Consider the following 22,180-nt stretch of genomic DNA (forward strand, 5'->3'; position numbering starts at 1 on the left):
AAAAAAATTCTTTACCAGACAACTTTCTTGATGTATTTGGGGTTTTAGACTAATTCAGTTAGTACAGAAAGAACAAAATAAAAGCTCCTAGTGCAATACTTACCCGCATGTACTAGAGGGAGCTGAGGAAAGGAATCAAGACAGAGGAGGAAAAGAAAGGAGAAAGATGATGGTGAGAACTTTCACTCGTGTTAGTTTASGTGAATAAAATCTTTTTTGATGCCAAACCCCATTTACAGCTTTCGAAATACAATGTGCATTATTCACTCTCTGTGCCCAAACACAGACATTTGTATGCATATGCAATTGTCTGCTGTGCATTTAACGTAGAACATCTGTGTGTGCCCATGCACACTTGGGAAGGAGCAGGTTGGTTTATTACAATGTGTCTTCAACAGACTTAGCACACTGTTCATTGTTTTAGTATTATCTAGAGCAAATCAATATACCTTCTTGTGAAATGGATGAATACACTCTGCTTGTCTGGCAGAGTTTAATGTAAGACCTCTCTTTCTTGATTTCCAATTCAAATGAATCCTGTTAAAATTACTAAAAAACATTTCTCTTGAAGACTATCTTAAGAGCACAACACAGCATTGAAGCACGTTTCTAAATAGCTTTYTTAACAGGGTAGAGAGTAGGATGCACTGAGAACTGACTGAAACCTGTTCTTTAATTGGAATATTCATCTTATGTTTTTCATTACCCTTTTTCCTTTGCCTCTCATGGATGGTTGTTGCTAATGCTCCCCTCCCCTCCTGGTGGGCCAGCCAACAGTTCCCTCTGGAGGCAGCATCATTATATCTGCCTGGTTCACTTAGTAGCAGATGGTGAAGAGCAGTAGAGCTGATACACTGCATTTCACAGAAACCAGGATCCTTCTGGTACCTCTGCAGCATACACAGACTTGCCTGATTTGAGACTGTGAATTCTTTATATGCCTCCCAAACTAGGTTTCCTTGTTTGCTACTGTGTATGTCAGTGTAAGAGTGATTTTTATGATCTGCTCTGTTGCYGGACAGTGAAGAAACTACTCATCTCCAGGTTTCAGCTACTGGAAGCTCTATTTTCCATTTTATTTCTATTTTTACCAAAAAATAACAGAAAACAGCTCTGATGGTTTTTCTTTTCACTGGTTGACAGGCTTTTCTTCCCCCTCCCCTTTTTGTAATTCCTGCTGTCTGCCAAAGGACAATCTGTTTGCTCTGAGACAGTTTAATGCATGCTGACTACCAGAGGCAGAACTTCCATTGGCTCTGTTACAGGGGTAATTTACACTTTAACAAGGTATTGTGACAAGGTGGTAATTATATTTTTATCACGTCATTATGACATTACCACCTGGAAAGCCATAGCTGATTAATTAGTGGCATATATTAAATTTATAACCCTAGAACTCTAAAGTTATCATACCTAAGTGGTGTAATTATGCTGAACTATGGTGTGGCAGCGAGKTGGAGGTGAAGATGCTGAGTATCCACCTATTGCAATACATTTAATGAGTGCCAGTAGAGGGCAGGGAGCTGAAGGGAATAGTTGGGGTTTTTGAAATAAATACTAAGGAAGAGGATGAAACCATTGAAATCTTGAAACCAAATCTAGTCAGATGGCGACTTGCAARGCTTCTTACATCCATGGATTTTTTTTAAAGCTTTGATTTGAAAGCACTTTGATTTATGCTTGTTTTTGCTTTTTATTTCACAGCTTTATTTTAGTTAATTCACATGTATTTTGGTTTTAACAATGCAGCAGTTTCTGTTGATCTTTTGGAGGCTTGTATTGACCATTCTGGAGGTTACAGCATCTTCCTTCGACCTGTAGAAAGCACTGGTTTTGGCAGGATGGATTTTTCTCAGCTTTGTCCATATGCCCAGGTGTTTAATGTTGTTCCTTCTGMTTTATGTTTTTTCTTTTGCTCTTTTCCATATTCTTTTTCTCTTGTCCTTAGTACTAGGAGGTTGAGAAAATAAATGAGGCTGGAAGTAAATAATGAAAATGCCCACAACTTAGAGTTTGTTTGAATGTGTTCCCATATGCAGTAAATACAGACAGAATTATAAACCCAATCTATTTTTACCCAAATTATCATGCTAAAGGTCATAGTTTTGAATTGTTTTGATTTTCATTGTTTGCTGTGCATTTCAAAGTCAAATTCCCAAGTAACTCATGTTTTATTCTTCCCTTTCTCTACAGAAAATGAAGTGACTACTTTTCCTGTGTTGGTGAGTGATCAGAGTGAAATTGTGGATACCAATGGAGCTGGAGATGCATTTGTTGGAGGTATTTCTTACTTCTTTTTGTTGTTTGGAGATTATCCTATTTAATTCCATTTTTCATTCATTTCATTCTGTCCTTCAGAACAAGCTTCATTCTTTTACAGCTTTTCTCTGCATCCGGAAGTTATATGATTTAATTAAGTTCTGATTTCCAAAGAGAAAGTATGTTCTATTACCTCAAAAATAATATGCCATTATGCTGTACTCTGGTCGTTTTCCTGAGATTAATTGTATCTGTCAGACTGTTGCATAAACAAGCTGCATCAAGTACTATATAGTGTACAGAAATCCCTCCTGGCTTAAATGTTAACACACTGTTGTTCTTTAAAACAGGTTGTAGTGAATATTAAACAGTATGTTAATAAGTGAGCATAATGTCTCTGATCATGTAAATTTTGGTAGAACATCTGCTTCCAATACAATTATTTGGACATCAGAAAAGAATGCAAAGGGTTAATTTGTTAAAACAAACCCAGAAAATATCTGGCATTGCTTAATATCCATTTGCAAACTTACTATTTTTTTTGGCGCAAGCTCTAAGGAAAAAAGAGGATGTTATGTCTATGCCTGTTTTAAAAAATTATTCAGTATAAGCCAAAACTCAATCTAATCCAAGATTTCTGTCATTCATTGTAACCTTCATCCACGTAGTTCTGTGATGCTCTGTTGCATCCTGAAGGCTCTAATATCCAGTATGTAGTAGCTGTAAGGAACTCCATTAGTCACTAATTTACTGGAAATGTTACAAAAGAGACTTTATAAATAGAATTGCAGGGCTCAGTCTTGTAGCTATGAAGGGGATAACAAGCAGTGTGTTACCAAATTAAAGCTTCAGAATTGTGTCCCACTTAAAGAAAATATTCAACATAAGCTTAATCTTAAGCATGTGAGTAATTCCATCCTTGCTTAATACAGCACTTAAACCAATGATAAATTTTCAGTATATACTTAAATCTGTCTGAGAATAGGAATGTTTTACTCATTACTTCAGTGCTTTTATGAATCTAAAAGAAAGAAAGAGAGGGAAACACATTAGGTCATATTATTCATACATCTTTTAGGGCATGCTTGTCACTCTCTATTGTACCTAAATCACAAACAAGACTAAATTTGAACCAGTACATAACAGTGACTATAATATAAATAAGATCATCTTCAAGTGCTTGTCCTTGTGTACATTTGCTCTGTGTATCAACTGTGCCAGTAAGCTGCTATTCTTGTGAGAGGAAAAAAGAGAGAGAAAAGGTCTTGTCTGTTTTGTTTCCATGTTCTGCCACATTTAWCTCAAGTTGTATTTATTTTCAGTTCTTCAATTCTAGGCCTATTGAAAACAGCACTATTTTTTTTAATAATCCTAATTTTGTTCTTTCCTGGTTTAGCTGCAGGAAGGTTATTGCAACTAAACAATCAGGGCTTTAAGAACTATTTTATAACATAATAGATCAATTTAAGAATAGATCTGTCAAAAGCCTTCCTCTTTAAGTTCCATCCTTTTGTCTGGTACTGCCATAGCTGTCGATTTTCTGTAGAAGGGCTCAAACATTGACTTTATTYAGAATATTCTGAATGGAAAGGCTGGTATAAGCCACATCAGTCTCTGTTTCAAACTACTGTCTTCCACCAGCAGTGTAAGGAGTTGAGGCACATCCTGTCAGGCTGGTCTTGGATCAGTTGTGAGATTCCTCTCTCGAAAGGGAGAAATTATGTGGATAATGCTCARCTGGGGAAGGGAGGCATGAAGGGACATATTCTAAAATAATTRTTCTCCTTTATCATTCTGAGTGTTAAGATACAGCAAGTGTCTGCATATTTGGGATAATCTTAACAAAAGTCCCATATCACTGTTTATGGATGCGTATTATCTTCAGTGGCCCCCAAACAGCGCTGAGGCATCAGATGCTTTTCATTGGGGCACAAGTGCCGTGCTGCCCAGTGCATTGTACAGTTCTCCCTCACTGTCAGGRAAAGGACACAGCTGGTTTTCCCTCTGTAAGGGAAGACAGCTCAGCCAAGGCAAATCTGTCTGAGTTGTCTTTGCAGTTAGACACCCGAGCGTCAGTGTGTGAGCTCAGCCTCTTGTGGCACCATCGTTTTCTCTCCTCTGACGCAAACAACATAAGCTGTAGAATATCAACAGTTCTTCCATTAGCTTCTGGGATGTCTCAGTTCACCTCTGTCCCTCCATAAATAATAAATTGATCATTTATTCTCCTCAGAGAATAGATTTTCCTGAGTTTAGTCCAGATGGGAGAATCAGGACTCATAACGGTCTGGATACACAGCTGATTTTAGTCTTGTGTGTACTGTGGTCTCCTTCAAGGAGTCATTTAATTTTCCTTCTATATGTAGGAAATAGGATACTGAACTGGATAGGCTTTGATTTGGTCTGTATTTCATTCAGGGAAAATGTCTGTATTTTATCTRTATCGCACTTTGCATGTGTTTTCAAAGTGTATATTTGCAAGAGAAGTTCTTTATTGTCTCGTTAGCAGCAAGCCCTGTGCAGTGGTGTAGGCAGTGCTGCTCACCTTCTAGCACAGGCTCTAGCACTGAGGCAGCTGCAGTGTTACTGTCCTGACAGATTTTTTACAACACGAAGGTTATATTCTCTTCAGTGCTGTTCTACTTCTTTCGATTGAGGTTTTTATCAGTTGTTACTACCTAGGCAACAGTACATGTAATGTTTAGATTTTAGTGTTCTTGTAGTAAAATGTTTCCAAATAATTCCCTTAACTAAAAAATTCACTTGGTGTTTTAATATCCTGTAAACCTAACTCCTTTATTTAAACAGCAGAGAACAAGACTCCCATGGCAAAGTTTCCCATACTTCTCTGGGACCAGTATATTAATATGAGTGAACAGCATTTTGCTGGAGCAGGTGTCTTGGCTGAGAGGGGAATGTGGGATATAATGACAACTAACCCCATCAAACGAGATTTATTTTGCATTAGAAGGTCAGGTTGTTAGACCCTATCATGTTTTGAGAGGTCTTTCCCAGAGGCACGTTCTTCCAGAGGTGTAACTCACAGATTGTAAGGAAATTTCTTCTCAATAATTATGCCAACTTGGCAAATCACCCCTCATATGTGTCTCCATGTAAAAGTTGAAAAAAATAAAATTGTTGTTTTGGTTTTTTTACTAGAACCAGTCTAACTACTGATGCTCTTGAGACCWTAAAGTCAAGAAAAAGTTTCAAGACATAAAGTTTCTGGGTGCTTGTAAACTCTGTGAGTTGATTCATGAGTTCAGCATTTCTGAGCATGAAGCTGCCAGTCTCCAAGGAGAACAAGCTCACCCCAACAGCTAGCAGCAAGAAATAAACTGCATTCTTCAGTTGAAATGTGGTTTTATTACKTTGGCACCAGGAATATCTCTGAATTTCTTGCCTCTTACTGCAGGCATCAAGTCATCTGCCACTCAGGCTGGTGCAGTGCATGAATAAGAAACTGGGTTTTAAAAACGCTGCAGGTGTCTTTATGCTAAAAACACTTCTCTAAACAACACTAACACAGTTCTTTATTGCTTGCCAGCAACATTGCTACCTTTTACAAGTTTAAGCAATAATGGTTTAGTTTGTAGCATCTCAGCACCTCTTGTGGTTTTCTGGAGTACCACAGATTTTTGGTTATAGATCCCTGAAATATCCATAAGTTAAAGATGCAATTCCACCTCCAGATTCTTATGACATTGACAAATCACTTGAGCTTTGCTGACATGGCTTATGTCACAAGATTCCTCTTAATGAAATTACAGCTTTCATTTGTAGACTTTGGGGAGCATTCTATTGCTCATTAAATTAACATTTATTTATTACTAGTCAGCCCCAGTTAGAACCATTGCAATAATGATAATCAAAGCATACTTAATGGCAATAAATAGGTTGAAATATGGACAGTTTTACCACTGTCTGTTTTCCTTTATGCCATCCTGCTCTCTTTAGCCAGAGTAGGTCTGCCTTCTGTTTGAACTCCCCTTTGTCGTTGCCACCGTAACTAATGAAAACAATAAGCATCTGTTCTGATAGTTGCTGCCATTGTTTCCTTCAAAACCTCTCCCCTAGAATCTGTCTAGTCACTGGAACTGGGTGCAGAGTTCATAACAAATGAATGGGAGAAGGTGTAAAATCAATGTTTCTTCAGGTTCCATCAATATAAATATATTGACGTAATAATCTACTATGATTTAGTCATATAGTGCCTGAAAAGTACCAGAGTATGAAATGGAACCACAAATCATTTTCAAGTACCGTGATGAAGCAGTGACAGAATGCTCACAGCAAGTGTGTATTACTTATCATCATGCTATAAAGATGTTATACCATTCTCAAGGAAAAGAAATCCCAAGGTAGAAGGAGCTCTTCATTAAGCATTGTACAGTGCCAGATAGGAGCTGATAGCAATTTGCCTCTGTCAGTATCAAAGGGGAGGTCAATGGCTCAAACCACCTGTCAATTTAAAAATGGCACWGGCAGATTTCATGTGCTGAGGAATCTCATAAAGCTGCTATCTAGAGTTTGAAAGCTGCAGGCACAATTTTTGGTGCACATACTTACCGAATAAGCAGCTCTCTCTTCCTCTTTCTTGTGAAGCCCAGCATGAGCCGTAGAGATGGTCAACCACTATCTCAGCTATCACACAACTGCTCTGATAGAGACAGGGAGAGCAGCAAGAGGAGTCATCCTCTTTTATGTGTCCTTGTGTGAGTGGGCCCCATGGCATCCTTATCTCCTCTTCAAGGAGGGCTGAGTGAAGAYACTTCCCTCTGTCTGCTTCTATTTGAGCCAAACTATCTCGGCAAAGCCCTTTCCTCATCTTTAATAGAGGTTAATTCCAAACATTATCTTAATCTAAATTTCTCTACAAATTAGATAAAGACCTTGGACTTGTAGGAGTTTGCCTAAAGGTCCTCACATTGTTCAAATTTTAGCCTCTTTTCATGCGGTAAATGCAAATGATTTTCTACAGAGCAGCATCCAGCTTTGATTTCAGAACTAAGTAATATTTGGTACGCTTTTACAGTATTGAAATGTTGAAATACTCTTTAGTGTGAAACAGTCTTTGAATATATTATGCATGTACATAGACATGTATGTATATTTATAAAAATACAGGTTTACAAAGAACACATAGTGCACAGAATAAGTGTTCATTGCTCCTCAAGTCATYATTACTCCTCTACAATTTAAAGTTTGATTCCTAAACATCTTTGACAAAAGGTCTGATTCTGTTTTCTAAACACTAGAATAGCTTTGGAGAAGCTGGTGGATTTAAACAAGTATARTATTGATAAAAATGGAAACACAACTGAAACCAGTATAATAATTCTTATGCTGTTATTCTGCAGAATCCATAATTTATGGAAGGAATCCAGTGATTTTTAAAATCAAAAATCATCTTGATGGGGTTTGACATCATCTGAGCTGGCCCTGCCTTAAGCCAGGGGCTGGAGCAACTGACCTCCAGAGRTCCCTTCCCACCTAAATTGTGTTGTCATCCTCTGAGTTTTAATCTTACAGGTATTAAGTTTCCASGTTCCAGTTCCTGCTCCTCTGGAAATTCAGACTCRGTTGTCTTCAGAAGGCAATGTTGGTGGCTCAAGAGTAGGCGCTGACTGAATTAAAAAATGAAGCTCATAGAATGGGAATTCCATCTTCTTGCYGTAAATCTGTTCTGGGGCAAAGAGGGACTGTACTCATGACTTACTCTAATAAGTCCCTTATGTATTTCTTGTGAAAGAATTGTGGGGATGGAGGCATGTGCAYATGAGAGAAGTGAAATAAGCTCTTATGAATAGTTTTTATATGGCTATTCCAGGAGTGCTAAACATGCGAAAAGATCTGATAATGCCTTCAGCAGAGACAGATTTGAATTGTTTTTCAGATCATTAAATTAGGAGTAAGCTTGTGACTATATTAAAAAGAAAAGTTACTTAACGGATTTCTAGGGCTCTTGAAGATTGGGGAAGAATTAGTTTACATTAAAAACAGATATTTCTCTTTATTTTCCTCTTTGTATAAATCTGTGTTGTAAGGGCTGCTCTCCCTCTGGTACTCACCACCCCTAGAAGATTCTAGATTTGTTGAAATAGGAGTTCAAGGAGTTAGGAACAGTTCATTACTGAACAGCAGGAGCGTGATATCAGAAGTGACTTCATCCACTTATAGCCATCTTTAATTTTTACAAGGTTTTTTGTACTTGTTTAAGATACCTTGRGAAATTGTCATAATTTTTTAATCACATTTGATGGAGAGAAATACAGTGGATAAAATATCACAGCTGTGAAGTACTCCCTTCTGATAACACCAGAGCTCTGAGATGCAGTTTTACTTGCCAGCTGGGAGCGAGGGATATTTTTTGGTGATATCAGTTAAATACATATGTGCATGTAACTTGTAATGACTGWTTTTTGCTACAAAATTTATCTTCACCAGCAAAGAGAGGGGATACTACTTTGAATTGTTCTGTCTTTTCTTTGAAGTAAAGATAACTGTTCTAACAGAAAGCAGCCCTCTCTTAGTTTTCATTTGTACGACATGGGTGGCTAATTGCCTCTGAGCAATCCTGTTGTTACTGAGATCATGGCGGATGAGATAGGGAGCTTTGAAATAAAAATACTTAGTGTCATCAGCACTTTGACTGACAGCCCATTTTGCCTGTCTTTACTACTCCTRGTTTATAAACAGCATACACAAGTATAATAGCTGAGCAGCAGAGAGGGCATCAATCTTTGCTTGCTAGGGGATAACTTGTCAGCATGTTCATGACTTACCACCCTGTGTTCTGATGGCATTCAGAGCTCTCTCAGATAAACATCACACAGAAAGCCAGGCTATTAGATGACCATGTTATCTCTGTAACTGCCCTTCTACAAACTACAAAATGACCGGATTATATGTTCCTTGTTGATTTTTTTCTCAGTCTCAGCTAGATGCACATCATTATTCTGATCAATAGTGTAGCCAGTTGCTAGTAATTTCAACATTAGCATCAGCTCATTTTTGAAATTTGCCACATTTTGAATTGCAGCTGCTTAAAAACATAAAAATCGGTATCACTCAGAAAAAAACCCAGAATATTTCTGTTTTCTTTTTAATTCCCTACTTCTTTTTTTTTTACCAATTTCCATTCAAAATTATTTCTTTGGAAAGAATACCCTCTTCTGTATTGACATTATACTTAAACCTAATTGCATGTGTTGTCCAAGTATAATTGTGATTATACTGTTTTCATTGTTTTGTTTTAATTGCAACCCTTCTCTTGGTCTTTGCTGTTCCTCCTAATTTCATTACATATGTATTTTTAACATAATACAGTAATGTAAATATAGTAATTCACATTTTCACCTGTTCAGTTTAAAGGCAATCCAGAAAAAGACGTAATAGAATAAAAGTAAGGCAGATCATTAGTATACTTGCTGTCATTTCTTAAATAACATGTAGAAGTGAAAGATCCACTTAAAAGGATCAGTGTATGGAATTAAAAAACCCTCAGAAGTTTCTAATTAGACTGAGGCAGGACCTGATTCCTTTGGCCTCTGTGTCTCTCTTCCTGTCAGTGACACCGTCAGTGTTCAGGAAGCCTCAGTACACAGCAAGAGGATTAATATTTTGCAAAATTGGGTTTTAAAAGGCCTAATTTACCTCACCATAAATTCAGTGACATTCCAGACAGGTTTTGTGAAAAATAAATGTCAAATAGGTTGTGTAAATTTTAAAAAACAAACCTACTGCATTAAAAATAGATTTTCAAAACCAATTATAAAGTTCCAATTTTTGCTGTAATAGCTATGGGACAATTACAAATTGACTTAACGCCTCAAAGCAAATCATCACCGTTTAAAATACTTTGTCATGCCTACTATCCCTAACCTCATAACATTTCATTTTATGTTAATGTGTCATGTGTTAGAAAATCATGTAATGATAAAGAAAATGTTCATGTGGAAGGTTAGAAATTACTTTAATGAGTTACTATTACCTTGCTTGCAGACTGTTGGAAATATTTTTGTGTTATTTTAATGTATTCTGAGTAGAGACAGAGGCACTCGTCAGATTGGATCATCAAGAACATTCCCCTGGGAATCAGGGCAGGATATAGTCCCYTAAGAAATGATGTGTCAGATTAAGCTGATGCTACATTCACAGGAGATAAAACACCACACAATGAAATATGAAACTACACTGAAATGTGTTGTCTGTTTGACATCCAGCATGCCTGGGTGGGTGCTAAGGACACGGACACATGACCATAAGGACACTTCTCAGGCCGTGGTGTTCACGAGCTGGGTCCTCACTCTCTTACAGCTGCTCTGTTATGTAACAGGATGGTAAAGTCTCCCAGAATTTGTTCACTTCCCCCACATTGCAATGGGCTCATACTTGAAGTGGGAAGATGGCAAGATTGCAGTGAAAAGGAATAAAAAGAAAAACCATGGTTCCAGTTAAAAGCAGTGGTAGTAGCAGTGCTTGTAGGTTGATTTGACACTGATCACCGACTCAAGGGAAAGGGACATTACTGTCTTTTGTGATCAGTAAATTTTTGCTATCAATCCAGGGCTGTAACAGATATTCCAAGAGGCAACAGATATTAAGTGTCACTCTATTAAAATAGGAGCATTATGAATATGATGCTAGGGTAGGCTATTTCAGCCCACAAAAGTCCTGATATTCATAGGCTGTCTAGCTGTCATATTCCCACTGTACTGGATGTTGCTTTTTGATTCTCTTTACATACTGCTGGCTTGGCTGTGTGCAAGCACACCTGCAAATAAAGCTCTCCTGAGAGATGGTTGTTCTGCAAATGCAACTTCAAATCTCCTAACTTTTGTGCATATGAATCTCACTATGAAGTTACACTCATGTAACCTTTTTTGTGCTTGAATATGCATTAAAACTGAGTAAAGGGCAGTATATATTATTCCATTTTATTATCCTTAGAACTTCATTTTATCTATAGCAAATTAGAGCAATTCTCTTCGTTTTATCCCAAGCAGCAGGTGTACTAATCTGCACCATGACATCTGCACTGTCAATACAGCAAATCTGGTTTGAGGCTCAGAAATTTTCCACAGATACTAATAAAAGAAAGCTTATTTCACTCTGCTGTCTCAAAAATCACTAAGAAGAATTTTAGATTTTGGAGAAGACTTCTAGAAAATGCTTTTAGGAAAAACAAAGAGGAATATCAGCCTGGAAAGTATTCGCTTTCAAATAGAGAAGATGCTTCCAATGAAAATACCTGTTTCTGGTTTGGCACAATGCAGTGCCTTGAATACTCCTTATAAGCTTGAAGGGGGGTGGTTTTAATCAAATATTTCCCCTGGAGGCTGCTGGAGACAAGCCTAAGGCAACCAGATTCTGATCCTAAAGGAAATTTCCCAAAGCTCATCATGTGGACTTAGAAATGAAAAATAGGACCAAGGCATAAGGAGTTATAACTTTGTTATCATTTTCCTCTATCACATCTTTTCTTGGAGCATATTATAGACTGAAATGGTTCTTTTCTTGGACTATAAGTTGCACTGAGGAATTTAATAGAAGTGATATGCAACAGGTTATAAATRGAGTCCACTGAGGATGATTAATGTAGAAGGGTGTCAGGATATAAAACACTTCTTATATTTATAGCAAAATACAACAAAGCTCCAGCTTTGAGCTGTTCCCTCTCAGAAGGTGGACAGTGTGCAGTCAAGGCACGGGGCAGTGATAGGAAAACTCACATCAATCTGAGTAGGCTTCACCTTAGCGTGTGTTTTCTCAATCCATGGTACAGCCTTCAAGAGCAAACCACTCCAGARTTGCATACACCATTCCTACCTGAATGGAAGTATCAAAGAAACKAGACTGCTAATTTTCCTTAGAAGGGGTCTCTGGTGGGCCTGAGCAYTCTACRGACCCTGAGAAYTRTGATGCCACCTTGTTCTCTGAGCTGCAGCGAGCTGGCMCAGTACAGCCAAACAGTGGCAATCRTGTACAATGCAATGAAATTACTCAGCCTTGAGTAACTGATTCCTAATGGAGTAACAGGGATGTAATGAAGTTTCATTTCTTTTTTTTTTATTGTCACATTTCTGCAGAAATCTTTCGTTAACATTTTCCGCATGTAATGGTTTAAAGCATTAGAGACTGCGTTCTTTTTTTGCTTTGTGTATTCAACACCTCCTCTCCATTCCAGGAAAAGGCTGCTAAACTGAAAACACTCCTTTCACTTATTCATGGTTGTCTAGTAAATGCAAAGTTGTATTATTTGCATGTGTCCATAAATGAATGTATAACCTTACATTGAGGGAGATGTACACCAATCTGAGTGATCCTTACAGAAATTCAATGCATTTAAAATGTGTCTGTAAATAAGAAGAAAACAAGAGGGAGAGGCATAGCAATACCAATATCACTGCTTTTCTTAAAACATGCTTGGTTTAGTATTCATGCTGGTGATTATATAGTAAGAAGTTTCTTGTACACAGGCAGTGAAATGCTTTAAGCACGTGACCATTTTATAAATAAAGTAAATATAGACTTCTGAAACATTTTATTYGTGATCTCATGGTTTTGTCATTTTCTGGAAGTAAAAATATTGACATTTACTAGGCTGTTTGTTCCAGCTTTCTGGTCTCCTGCAGTTTATTTATATAACAACCTTATCGATGAGCCTCTTACTCAGCTCTCTAGGTTTAACTGAGTTGAGTCGATTTGCTACCACAGCTTCAAGTCGCTGTTACAGAACAAGCAAGACATCCTAATAAAGCTGTAAACGTGTTTACTCAAACATGGTATTGATTTTACTTGGAGAGGGAGAAGCTAGTGCTTAGCATGGTGTCAGGGAGGATGAATTTAACTGCAGTTTTTCATTGTCATCTGTCATGGTTGTGAAACACTAAGTGAAGCCACAAGAGGATAATTAGAATTGCCAGAAATTTAGCCCCTAAAATCAGTTAACCACTTGAGATTTTTGTAGTTTAATTAGTTTTTATTAAAACTTTCCTCCAGTGGTATAGTCAGGAAGGATTTTCTAATGTTTTTTTTTCAGCGAGAGATTTCAAGGTTGCCACTTGTTAGATATACATCTTAAATCACTTAAATGACCATTTTTACAGAAGGGTTGGTAGCCTTTTTTTCTCTCAGTTGTAATTAGCCTGGCACTACAGTTCTGTATAAGCACTGAGCCATTTCATTTTAAAGGAGAGAAAAAGAGACGTTTCTATGCATAAACATTTGTAGTTAATAACATATAGATGCATATATGGAATCATTCTTACAGTAAATTTTGAGAGATAGAGTGCTAAAGTACATGAAGTTTGAAAATAGAGTGTTTGAAGATGCTTACGTTTAATTTGTCTTATATACTGTGAGTCTGATGTGTCAGACCACAGTGCCAAAAGACATGAAAACAGAAGCCAAATCCCACCCTTAATCAAAAACGTTTCCATTTAGAATAGCCAACATTTGGTTTGATAGCAATGGGCAGGGCCTCTGGCTTACCACAGTTCTTGGCTGTAATATCCACCATCTGCCACAAAATTAAAAAAGGAGAAACCTCAGCATGTTGACGTACGGTCGTTCAGTGACTATATTGCAGAATTAACTGATGCCAACATCTTGTACAGAATTTAGGGTGGCTGGTTGGCTCCTGGCAGCAGCACTGCTGACCACCTGATTACAACTGACCAGGCTCATGCTCAACATTAACCCGCTCCAACGGTGCTAAAAGACATCCAAAAAAGCCCAAATCATATCAGCTACAATGCTTTACATTGACTGGGTAATGTTTCTTGAAAACTGCATCTTCCCACACTCCTGGCCTGGAAATCTAGTGGGATCACATAAAAATAGATGAGTGTTCCAACTGTGATAAATTCTGTATAYGAACAAGAGTGTGAAAAGGTGCTTGCAACTGTCCCCATGGTGGAATAACACCATTTTAAAACATGCAGTTCACAAATTAGGCTGTAGAAATTTTAAATACAAAAAAGAGGAGGCAGCTCAGCTGGTCATGATCCTTTCTATGGCTGGGACAATTTTGATGGTGAATGGCCTGGCTAGCATGGATTATATTGGATGCTTCAGGGTTCAGCTGGAAGCAGAATTATTTGGGAACATCACATAGCAAAAAGGTTTTGAGGGGCTCTGACTCAGGGTCAGCTTGTAGTTGTTTATAATTGATGCATTTGATAATTGGTTTTGTTCAGCTTTTCTCTCTCGCATGTAAAAAAGAAATATTTTTGCCATGGGCATTTTATAAAGGTTGGAAATGTGAGAGAAACTGCAGAAAGACGAGTAGTGGGGGAGCTGGGTGTCGGAGGCTATAAACGGATTTTCAGCCAACATTAGTAATTAACAGTCATTAAAATTAATTGTCAAGTGTACAATTTGAAATGAAACATTTGGCTTCAATATGAGCTGTTTTTAAGTGTTGTTAAACCATTACTGAAGCAGACCAGAACTGTTTCAAATTTCCACTATCGGACTCCCACATTCCTGCCCAACTGCACTAGTGCTAAGTGCTCATTCAGAATTACCACTAATAATCTGGAAATAAAACTTTCAAAGAAATCATTGATTTCAGTGAAATTGCCTCTGAAATACCTGTTTTGCTAGAAAATCAGCTTTGTTCTCCCCCGAAGATTTTTTCAGTGCTACTCAACTCTTWGGAGTAACAAAGTAAAGGCAACACCTTTTGTATCAGTCACTGAACTGCCTTGCTGTGTCATTTCAAACTTGTACTGACATTCCCAAAGAGATTTGAGCTGGTCTCAGTGAGGGCATCAGTTTGGKTCTGGCTGTGAGACTCGAGCACCTGTTCTAGGACCTGGCTTACAGGACTTTTCATTTGGTGGGGAGCACAAAAAGGAAGAAGGCAACTTCACTTTTCCGCTCCTCATTCTGTTTTTGCAGRCCTAACAATTACAAACATTGTCTTTGACAATGTGTGGTAAGGAAGCTGGAGATAATAAAGATTAACTCAGTTATTTCAGGCACACTTCTCAGAGCAAAGTGATTCCAAAGTTGCTTTTCTCTAYTGAGCAGAAAAGAAATAATTAAGGGCCAAAAATAGCTATTGGTGTGTTATAATCACTTCTATCATCTGGGAATGCAAATACATTTTGTGCCACTCTAAGGTTTAAAGCAACTTTCAAAGTGGTCTTTCTTCTAGGAAGATAAGTGGGACGAATTGGACCCAGTTCCAAATAAATTCTCACCATCAGTAGGTGCAGTGTGGTTACTGGGCTGTTCATGCCTGTGAAGGACAAAAGGCATCCCAGTCTACTCTGAAAGCTGACCAAGATGGCTCATCACAGCAAGGCAGCCTGCTGGACATCCTGCAACTGCCTTTTCCCTTRCTCCATAAACAGTTCACATGCTGGATAACAGGGCAGGAGGCAGTCGGGAAAGCCTTGACTTCAGCCCTTGCCTTTGTGTTCTGGTGTGAGGAGAGTGGTACACAATGCTTGTAATACCAGCCACAGCTTCAGCAGTGCAGAAAAGCTGCAGTTGGAGCATGGTAAACAATATTGCCTGAACTTGTTTTGGTAAAACACTTGGAGTGAGGCTGTCTTGTGTAGCCAAAATACACTACTGCTTTCTGCACTCCATTCCAGGCATAGCCAGAGACTAGTTCAGACCACACAGAAATGAAGGAGGTGCTGAGCTACTTTAGTATGTTCTGGGATGATCTAGCTCTGTGATCCCATGCCTGTGATACAGGATCAGASTTCAATCCTGCCCTTTTGGTCTCTGTAGTTGTAGGAGTGTGAAGTAAGTCTGAAGCCATGTTCACTTAYCTTCTTGCATTTCCAGTCATGGCACCTTAAAGAGATTACAGCCTTCAACTGCTTCTCATCTTCCCTCCACCACCTTGCTCTCTGGTCAGGCTATTCGAGTGCCCACTAACCCACTTCAGTTTGATTTAGCTGGGTTAGCAAAGATCCACTGTTCAACAGCTACTGTTTACACTGATCTGGCTCCTTCTGACAGTGTATCAGGTTATACCAGCAGCAGAGAAGCATGGTGAAAAACAGATGGGGGAGKAACTTCTTCAGCTGGAACCCAGATCTGAATCCATGCCTTCAGAGTATGACTCATGGGGTTTGCATCAYGGTAACTTATACACTGGAGGAGGCAAACTCTGAATTATATTCTGACCGTGTTGCTTTTTACTGCATKAACTAAAAAGAACATTCTGCAGTTAAGGCAGCCAACCTGATAGAGCTCTTTGCTTGCTTCTCTGCTCAAACAACACTGCTTTATGGTGTTCCCTCGGGGTCTGCTTTGCCAACTGCCTAGTCTTACTATGTGATGTAGTTCTGTGTTTGTGATATGTGTGTTTGTATTGTCATTCGATGCGATATTGTGTCAGATACTGCTATTTCCATTTCATCTGTGAAACACATACCTTTTAAGAGAAACTCAGCAGACGAGAATGGTTTGAGGGCAAACTCCCCACTGCAGTTTCTACATATCTCATATATGACAGCTGTACTTAATGTCATTTCTCCACCACTCTGAAATCACAGAGATCTCTCATTTCTATCCCCAATTAGAACAAGATGGTTTTTTACCTGACTCTGCTTTCACTTAGATCAGAATAAATAAGAAGTAGCTTCACTGAAGACAARAGACACATACTAGCTTGAAACTGCAGTGAGCCTGGGAGGTGGTGACAGTGTCAGTCTAGYTGGTATTGAAAAGTAGTTCATGTTTTATGGTCTTTTGCTCTGTGGATTTTTCTCATCTTCATGTATGTTTGATGCCTTGATGATAAGTGTAGAGGACAGTTGTTCTTTCCTGTATAAACCTCTCTCTGAATTCCTGCTCTGCACAAAACCTAGCCCCATGTTTGCCTTTGGAGACCTGCCCAGTGCATCTTCGTACTTACTGACTCAGAAATGGACTGTCTTAACAGCCTCATTTTACATATGGTTACAACTTGCTCTCAAGTTTTAACCACCCAGAAGCACACTGGCAAGCTCCTGCCTCCCAGGCAGTTTAAATTTAATGATTGACACCCTCCACGTATCCAAGAAAGTTTCTCCTAAGAATGCATGTTAATTTAATGGAGAGCAGACCATTTTCATCTTGTTATTCAGAAACGATCTGATTTCTGCCAGGCATGCTGTTTGAATTTCTCAACTGTTACCCAACTATTGCAGCTGGACCATCCTGCCACAGTTGTGTTGTCTGTCATCCCTGACTGCCATCAGTGATAGCACTCACAGCACAATTTCTTCCTATTTCAGATTCTTATCTTTGTATACTGATAAGTCCTGTCTTCTTCACTTGTGCTTATGGASTTTTGTTGGTGAAGCAGTCATTTTTTGAAGCTAGTGTCAGTCAATATCTGTGAAATTCCAACCAATATGTAGTTCTCTAGAAAAGTATTGATATCAGAAACATGTGTTTTCTCCTTTTTTAACTAATCTGCCTACTCTCTGTGGCCTCCCTGTTCCAATGAAAAGTGTTTGATTTATAGATTTTGTAGTTTCAAACTCTTCTCCAGTTCAGTGCAGTTTAGAGAAAACTATATATCAGTCAGGATTCTTTCCACTGTTGGTTGTGACCAGGAAGCCAAGATAGATATTGGTAATTCAAAACAGGTCTTCTGCTCACTAGTATTATTCTTCATTAATCTAACCTATTTTTCATGTTTTACATGATACTTAATCTCCAAAGAGCAGACATCATTGCATAGGATGARGTATTTTTATTATCTTCTAAAATTATGCTGTAATGTGCCACAAATGGAAATATTTCGAAGTGGAGCACAGGTTAAATGAGAGCATCACAATRTGTAGAGCTTTTGTCCCAATAGTAACCCACATGAACAGAGAAAGTGAATATGGAAGCAAGCTAGCAAAACATGTCAGCTTGGAATCAAAATTTGTAATGTGTCAGTAAGTTGCTGCCTGTGAGTTACACAGCACTTAGCAGAGACGTGGTTTCAAGGCTGCATTTGTACTGTCAAGGCCCAAAGCCTGAGCATGACAGAAACTTGAAATGGTGGATGAAATCTTTGAAAAGAACATCTTTCAGCTTGCTAGAATTCTGATTTTCTTRGGCAAGTCTCACTTTCTTTCTGTGATTGGATGAGGAAGAGATACATCTGAAACGTATTAAAAACAGGATAAAAGTGAATAAAATATTACCTCTAGAATGACAGAGTGGAGTTTTAAATTATAAGATACTAAGTTTACTTCTCACATCTTGAAAACCTCTTCCAAATTTAAAATACATATTTCACCTCTGCCATAAGTTCTGTCATGCTTTTGATCACAATAGTTTCAGCCAAGACAAAATGTTTCAGAAACGAGGGACTCAATCCATAAAATTTCTGGTCCTGCTTGTACTTAGCTTCTCCAAGTACCTTTTTAGGACTCCCTGCTTCTRTTCATTCAAAGACGTGCTCAGGTTTTCAAAGCACTCATCTCCCAGAGATTCCTGGCTTTCTGAGCTGTGCATGCCAGGCTGTGTCAGCTGAAGCCATGAACTGTGTGCCCCAGTTCTGAGAGGCACCAGGTCTTCTGGACAGTTTGCTGTTCGGGGGATACCTGCACATGCTTCACTGTCACTGAAGTCTTAGATTAAATGTCCCATAATCAAAGGCAACAGATGTCATCTAACTTACCTCATCAGGTAAACATTTTTCTTTGCACTGTGAGCACCTGTAACTCTGAATATAATGTTTCTCTACTGCATGCCTTTCTGGATTTTGGAGAAAAGCTTGCAGACAGTTGTGTGGGGCTGTAGCTGTAGCCAGTGGGAACAGAAGGAGCTCTGTTCTTCAGGGAAAACTGCTTTGTTTTTAAAATAGTCTTTGAGGAATCAGGGGTTATCTCCATAAAGAAGAGAGCAGGAATTCTGGTAAAATCATTTTGAGAGCACTAATAGTGATCAGTCTTGGTAATCTTTARTTTACTGGAAGCTACTAAATGGAGACTTCAGATGGAAATAGCAGCAGCAGCACTCCAGCCCTGCAGGTCACTCAGGCACAATGTTCAGTTTAAACTGGCCAGGCTGCAGGGGTGCATAGAGRCAGGCCAGTATTTCAGTGCTTTGCCCTGTAACAAATGATACACTCAAAGAACCAATCTGACCGTTTTCTTCCTTCTCTTTCTCTCCCTCTGTGTCCCATAGGCTTTCTGTCCCAGCTCGTCTATGACCGGCCGGTGACCGAGTGCATCCGGGCTGGACATTACGCGGCCAGCGTAATTATCAAGCGTTCAGGGTGCACCTTCCCAGAGAAGCCTGACTTCCACTGATAGTGGTGAATTGGAGGGATCAAGAGTAACTTCTGTGTTGCCATGGGATTGCTGCCTAAATTTTTCCTCCTTCCCTTTCCTTACCTTTCCAGTACCTGCATCAACGCTTCTGTACTTCTGTTCATTGTATTCTAAACAAAATATATATTTCTATGGTGTTTTCCATTTCATACATCTACATGTCTMAGTAGTCTTAACTTTTGAAAACAGTGCAGAGTGAAGCTTATTATCTCATCCATCAGGAAATTCTATTTACACAGTTTCCAAGGAAGTCCCATTTAAATTACACTGCTGATTAACACCATTAAAATACTTCTGTTGAATTGCCTAGTTTGTATCCAGCTGTGGCCAAATCCTATTCAACTTACATGGAATCAACAGTGCTGGCTTTATTTGTCACTTAACCTTATAAACAGGGAATTGTTCTTTCCATCTAGTAGAGTCAGACCTGTGTAAAAAGTGGTGTAAGTGTCCCAGGAATTTCCATACATATTGGAGTGTACAAGATCTGGCCATCAGATCCAGCCCAGCTTCYATGAAAGTACATCACTGTTTTGTCAGTAATTTAAAGACCTGATCCACAGTTCATATTGTGCATTCAGTCATCCTGCACTGATGGCAGTAGCTTTGGGTCTGGCCACTTTTATCCATCAGTACATCTCTAGGTCTATAGGTACAGTCACTTTTATCTGTCAGGTGAGCTAGCAGATAGGTACTTTCAGTGATTTCAGGGCAGATGCATGAGTTGATGATGAGTATAAACATACAGATAGGTCCTATCTCCTCCATGTGAGCTTTCTAGAGGCTGCATTAAGGTACACATAATGAAAATGAGGTACAGAAATATTTATGCAGGATATATTGTCAGGATATGCCAAATGGAATCTCTGAAACGCACATTTTTAAACTTTTAATTTACTTTGGATAATTTAGCAATATGGTGGATTTTGTTTGTATTTACAGTATTCRAAAAGGTGATCTTACACTGCATTCATTACTTTGCTATGTAATTTGATACTGATAAATAAAAAATTGTCATACAGTAACTCCTGGTTTTGTATTGGTATGTGTCTTTCTTCTGTGTGTCCTACTGAAATGGAAACAAGGACTCACAGAGATTGAATGTTGTTATTGCAATTTGTGTATTGTGAAGAGCATGGGGAGCAATCAAGGCTGTGATCCCAATTCCCTTGTTTGGCCCAGTRTCCAATCTGACACCTTGGACAACAGGCTCTGTCATCTTAGAGATCATCTGGTGTGGGATTCCTGCAAGTGCATCAACCAGCAACTTCTGAAAATCCTCGTGGGTCCATGGAACTGCAGCACCACAAGCACAGGGCACTGCATGGTGAGTCCCTGCTGTTCTCCCAGGCCTCTGGCTCACTCTTGCTACCTGAGAAAGGTTGTATGTGCAGGCCTTGCCTATCTGCACACTTCACGAACAGCTTTGTGTAAATAAGTCTTGTCTGGTTTTGTCATAGTGCTACTCCCGAAAGAGCTTTAGGCTTTACATTTCTCATGTTCTAGCATAGGTGTGAGGAAGAGAAATTAATAGGTTGGAGTGAAAATAGAACAGCAAAGAAAACTAAGAGTCTGCAGTGCACATGGTCTCCAGGCTTTATGGATATCAGAAGAATGTTATTTTTTAGATCTCATAGTTAATTTCTAATTTTTTAACTTGATGTATCCATGTGATGTGTTTTAATCAAGAAAAACTGAYAGGCCTAAGACAGATGTGTTGCAGTCCCTGCCTTTAATATATGGTCACATATGCCACATCACTCTAACTGCATGAATTTGCCTGTCAGTAAGGGAAACCCCAATGGTTTGGTGGTTACGTGTGCTGTTCCTGTTGCTCTGCACCCATGACGCTTTGCATTCCTTTTGAAACAACTTCACCAATGTCCTGGCCTGATAATTACAGCTCACTAAAAAAGAATATAAGTATGTAAACATTGYTTGTCCTTCCTTCCTTCCTTCCTTCCTTCCTTCCTTCCTTCCTTCCTTCCTTCCTTCCTTCCTTCCTTCCTTCCTTCCTTCCTTCCTTCCTTCCTTCCNTGCTGCATATAGCATAGAAACAGGAAGGATTTTCTTTATTACTACTCCCCTATAAGGCATCTGTAACATCATGTTTTTGCACTTGCATCCAATGTAGCCATTCAGAAAGACCCTGGAAGCCCAGTTCTTGGATACTCAAGGCAGAGATATTCTCTCCTCTTTGTAAGAGAGGGGCTGCTAAGYAGTAAATTGAAGCACAAAGCCACCGAGAAGGTAAGAAAGTAATGGAGAAGGAACCTAAAAGAAAGGAGAACAGAGTGCCTTAAAAGGGGTCACTCCAAAATAAAGGAGACCCTGAAGACTTCACGTGAAAGGTAGATCAGGCTCCATTTCTGTTTATGTCTTCCCAGAAACCTGTGCACTTGCCCTCATTGCTTCAATGAGTTCTAATTTTGCAGGAAATATCTTTTTGTCTTGGCCATGMTGCAGAACATGGTTTCTTTTGAAACATCCTTTATTTCAAGGTTGATGTTRCTCTCTTAAACATTAAATGAATTGTTGAGAATATAGGCTGACAAGTGTCAAGGTTGTTTCTTTCATTTATTTCACTGCCTAAGTTCGTTGCTTGAAAACAAAGRTTTCACAAATACAGG

General features: G+C 38.8%; 1 protein-coding gene across 1 annotated transcript in view; it reads left to right on the plus strand.

Annotated features, from left to right (window-relative positions):
- The window catches only part of LOC130579240 (adenosine kinase-like), a 79,275-nt gene extending 58,700 nt beyond the window's left edge, over positions 1-20,575 (plus strand). Inside the window, exons 5-6 of the mRNA XM_057375882.1 lie at positions 2,194-2,280; positions 19,405-20,575. Coding sequence (XP_057231865.1) covers positions 2,194-2,280; positions 19,405-19,529 — 212 coding nt within the window. The 3' untranslated portion in view covers positions 19,530-20,575. The remainder of the gene's footprint in view (positions 1-2,193; positions 2,281-19,404) is intronic.
- Positions 20,576-22,180: the final 1,605 nt, after the last annotated feature.

The sequence above is a fragment of the Malurus melanocephalus genome, unplaced genomic scaffold (assembly GCF_030028575.1).
Source record: "Malurus melanocephalus ecotype Western Australia unplaced genomic scaffold, MMel_1.1 scaffold_261, whole genome shotgun sequence".
Lineage (NCBI taxonomy): Eukaryota > Metazoa > Chordata > Aves > Passeriformes > Maluridae > Malurus > Malurus melanocephalus.